At 45.2% G+C, this 2,963-nt stretch overlaps 1 protein-coding gene across 1 annotated transcript; it reads right to left on the bottom strand.

The window, feature by feature from the left end:
- Positions 1 to 1,206: 1,206 nt before the first annotated feature.
- Positions 1,207 to 2,121, bottom strand: UHO2_06138 (uncharacterized protein; the record flags this gene model as incomplete). The annotated part of the gene is made up of 2 exons (XM_041560361.1): positions 1,207 to 1,455; positions 1,555 to 2,121. 2 exons carry the CDS (start codon positions 2,119 to 2,121, stop codon positions 1,207 to 1,209), a joined length of 816 nt encoding a protein of 271 aa, XP_041416295.1.
- Positions 2,122 to 2,963: the final 842 nt, after the last annotated feature.

Genomic DNA, 2,963 nt, shown 5'->3' with positions numbered 1-2,963 from the left:
TTTGAAGGCTGCTGTCTGGATTGCATAGGGCCAGAAGCTCTTCGGTAACCTCCTTTGCATGAGCAGCATTCGCATCTTCTCACCCAAGCTTCTGTTCATTCTCTCCACACGTCCGTTCTGTCTGCTATTGTACCCTACCATCATTTGCCATTCAATGCCCTTTTCATATGCCCACTGGAGTGCATCATTGCTTCTCCATTCTGTACCTTGGTCAGATTGTATTGCTTTCAGATTCTTTCCTGTCTGTGTCTCAAGATACGATACAATTGTTTTGAGCTTGGGAAACGCATGACTCTTTCATAGCAAAGGCTGCACGTATACATACTTGCTGTACTTATCAACCAGTACCAATGTGCATGTGTATTCTGTCATGTGCGACGAGTCAACTATCAAGTTGATGTGGATGAGATCAAGCAGAGAGACAGATTTCTCTCCACTACCTTGCCCCATTTGGGCTGCCATGCTTTTGGATCAGATGCATGGCTCACACATTGTAGCAGTCCCTGGGTTTAGGTCTGCTGTGTCATTTTCTCCTAAGCAGTTGATGATGGCCCTCATCTTATCTCGACCTGGATGTCCCAGACATTCATGCCATAGTTGTTGTTCGGATATTTTGGCTTTGTTCTCAATATGCTCGAAATCTTCATCAACACCTTCAAATAATGACGTTGATGTGATCATTGCATTTTCCTTCCATGTGTCGCCTTGAAACTCCAACAGTCCTCGCTCACAATTCTTGGATATTTTGAGTAGCATACCATTTGCTAAGTGTATTTGCCCTCCAGTTGAGTCTAGCGTCACTTGTGCTCCTTCATCTGTCAGAGAATTTGTTGACAATAGGTTAACATTGAGATGCTGAACATACAATACATTTTGGAGAAAAACATCTCCATGACTTGTTGATATGCTAGCATCCCCTATAGCAGTCACTTCCAGAACCTCGCTTCCGGCGGTGAATACGTGCTTTCAGCAGGTTCTCGGACTAATGAGCATGCTATAGTTGTTTACCATATGATAGCTGGCGCCCAAATCTAGGATCCAATGATGGTTCCCTTTTGAATCTGGGTGGCTCTGCCAACTTGGTGCGAATGAGCACCAGGCTTCCTATTTGGGCCTGGCGAAGGGGGAATTTTCTGGTATGGTCACCAATGCATCACATTGACTGATCCCGTGTCCAGGCCTCTTGCAGATCCAACATCTGAGCCTTCAAGGTCTAGTGGCGACTTTGGCGCTGGTGCTGTCAGTGTCCTTTTCGTCTTTCTCCTCCTTTCCAGGTGTCTCATCCTGGTCGTCGCTGCTGATGACTCTGGTGCTTGCTTGACGGGGGTCAACTCTCAGGGTGGGGTTGTTCTTGATCGCCGACTGCCAAATAGATAGGGCAGTGGTGAGGGCGTTAAAACTAAGCTGGCTGACAGTGGCGATGGTCTCCTTGTACATTGGGTGTTGGATAGTGCACTTTTGTAGATTAGAGAACAGAGTATCATCAGCGAATGGCTTTCCCAGTAAGCTGCTCTCCATTTGGATGGTCCTTATTTCCTGGATAAGCTTTCATACGTCTGAGTTGTGCATCCTTAGTTCACCTAGCTGAGCAATCAATGCAATACGATGAGATATGGCAGTGGCCTCATTGGTGAGTCCATTTTCAATCTTCTTCCATACATGATGGAACGTATGGTGCTCCCTGATGATGTCAAGAATCAAGTAATTGATATTGTGCTCTCTGGTGGTGTCAATGGTACTGCGTAATGCATTTGTCAAGGCATCATCGAATGTGCGGTTCCATTTGGGATGTTTCTTGTCATATGCTCCATCAAGATGCTTCATGGCATGAGGAATACATCGTAGAAAGGACTTGATATGGGCATTCCAACTATAATAGTTGTGCGATGTGAGTTTTGGGACAGGCTCAAGTAGTTTTGCTAGAGTACGAAAATTGTATGGCTTTCTGTTGTTGTCGTGATCCGAGTCGGAGTCAGTTTCTTCCTCAGCGTCATCGTCAATCACCTCGGTGTCTGACTCGTTGGTGGCCTCATTGTCAATGGCTCGTGGTTGCATTGCCTTTCCTTTTCTTCCTCCTTTGGCCTTGCTTGTGACAGCTTGAGCTTTGGCCTCTTGTACCATGTTGTTGATGGTCCCAGTTGGCTTAGTTGGTAGAGCTTCAGACTCTTAATCAGTTGAAGATTGCAGATAAAACGCAACCGATTGGAGCCACTAGCAAGCTCTTGTACGCAGTTGTATTACTTCTTGAATGCTTATCTTATATTCATGTGATGCTATATACATGGTCATATATATACTTAGCGATCTCCTTCAGCCTGTGCAAATGTGCGATGTGTCACTCCTCATGTTACTCCTGTGTTGTTGCCTCTTGTGCATTATTGTAACAACTCCTATGCATCCCACATGTGTCGCCACCTGTATGCACCTTTACCTAATTATTAGATCGCTTAAATTCTGTGGACCCCGTATGATTCTGCAGACCCTGTGAATCCCGTTGGGATGCTGACGCATCTTCAACTATTTGACTTGAAGCTGTGTGGAGTAAAAACGAAGAGAGCACTTTCAGGCGCTACGCCACTCATCTGGCACAGAAACTGCCAGGAAAAAAAAAAAAAAAAAAAAAAAAAAAAAGCGCATTCCGCAGAGAGAGAGAGAGATGCATTTTTCTGAATCCAACCCAAAACACTGTTAGATCGCAACTGTTCAAACATGCATCCTTGATATCGCCGATTGCTTCCCGATACTGAAGATACGAGCTTCCCTTTCTTCTGGCGCGGCTGAAATTTTCCAGTCCTGTTGTGTGCCTCAAGCTTACGTGAAGCTGAGTTCGTTCAAACAAGCCAAGATGAAGAAGCTCTTTTTTTCCTCTCTCTCTTTTTCTCTCTCTCTCTCTCTTTTTCTCTCTCTCTCTCTCTCTCTTTTTCTCTCTCTTGCTGTTTCCTAGCTGTGCCAAGCCGGACCTT

The sequence above is a fragment of the Ustilago hordei genome (genome assembly GCF_900519145.1).
Source record: "Ustilago hordei strain Uho2 genome assembly, contig: UHO2_contig_17, whole genome shotgun sequence".
Classification (NCBI taxonomy): Eukaryota; Fungi; Basidiomycota; class Ustilaginomycetes; order Ustilaginales; family Ustilaginaceae; genus Ustilago; species Ustilago hordei.
This window is presented reverse-complemented; position numbering and strand designations above follow the sequence as displayed.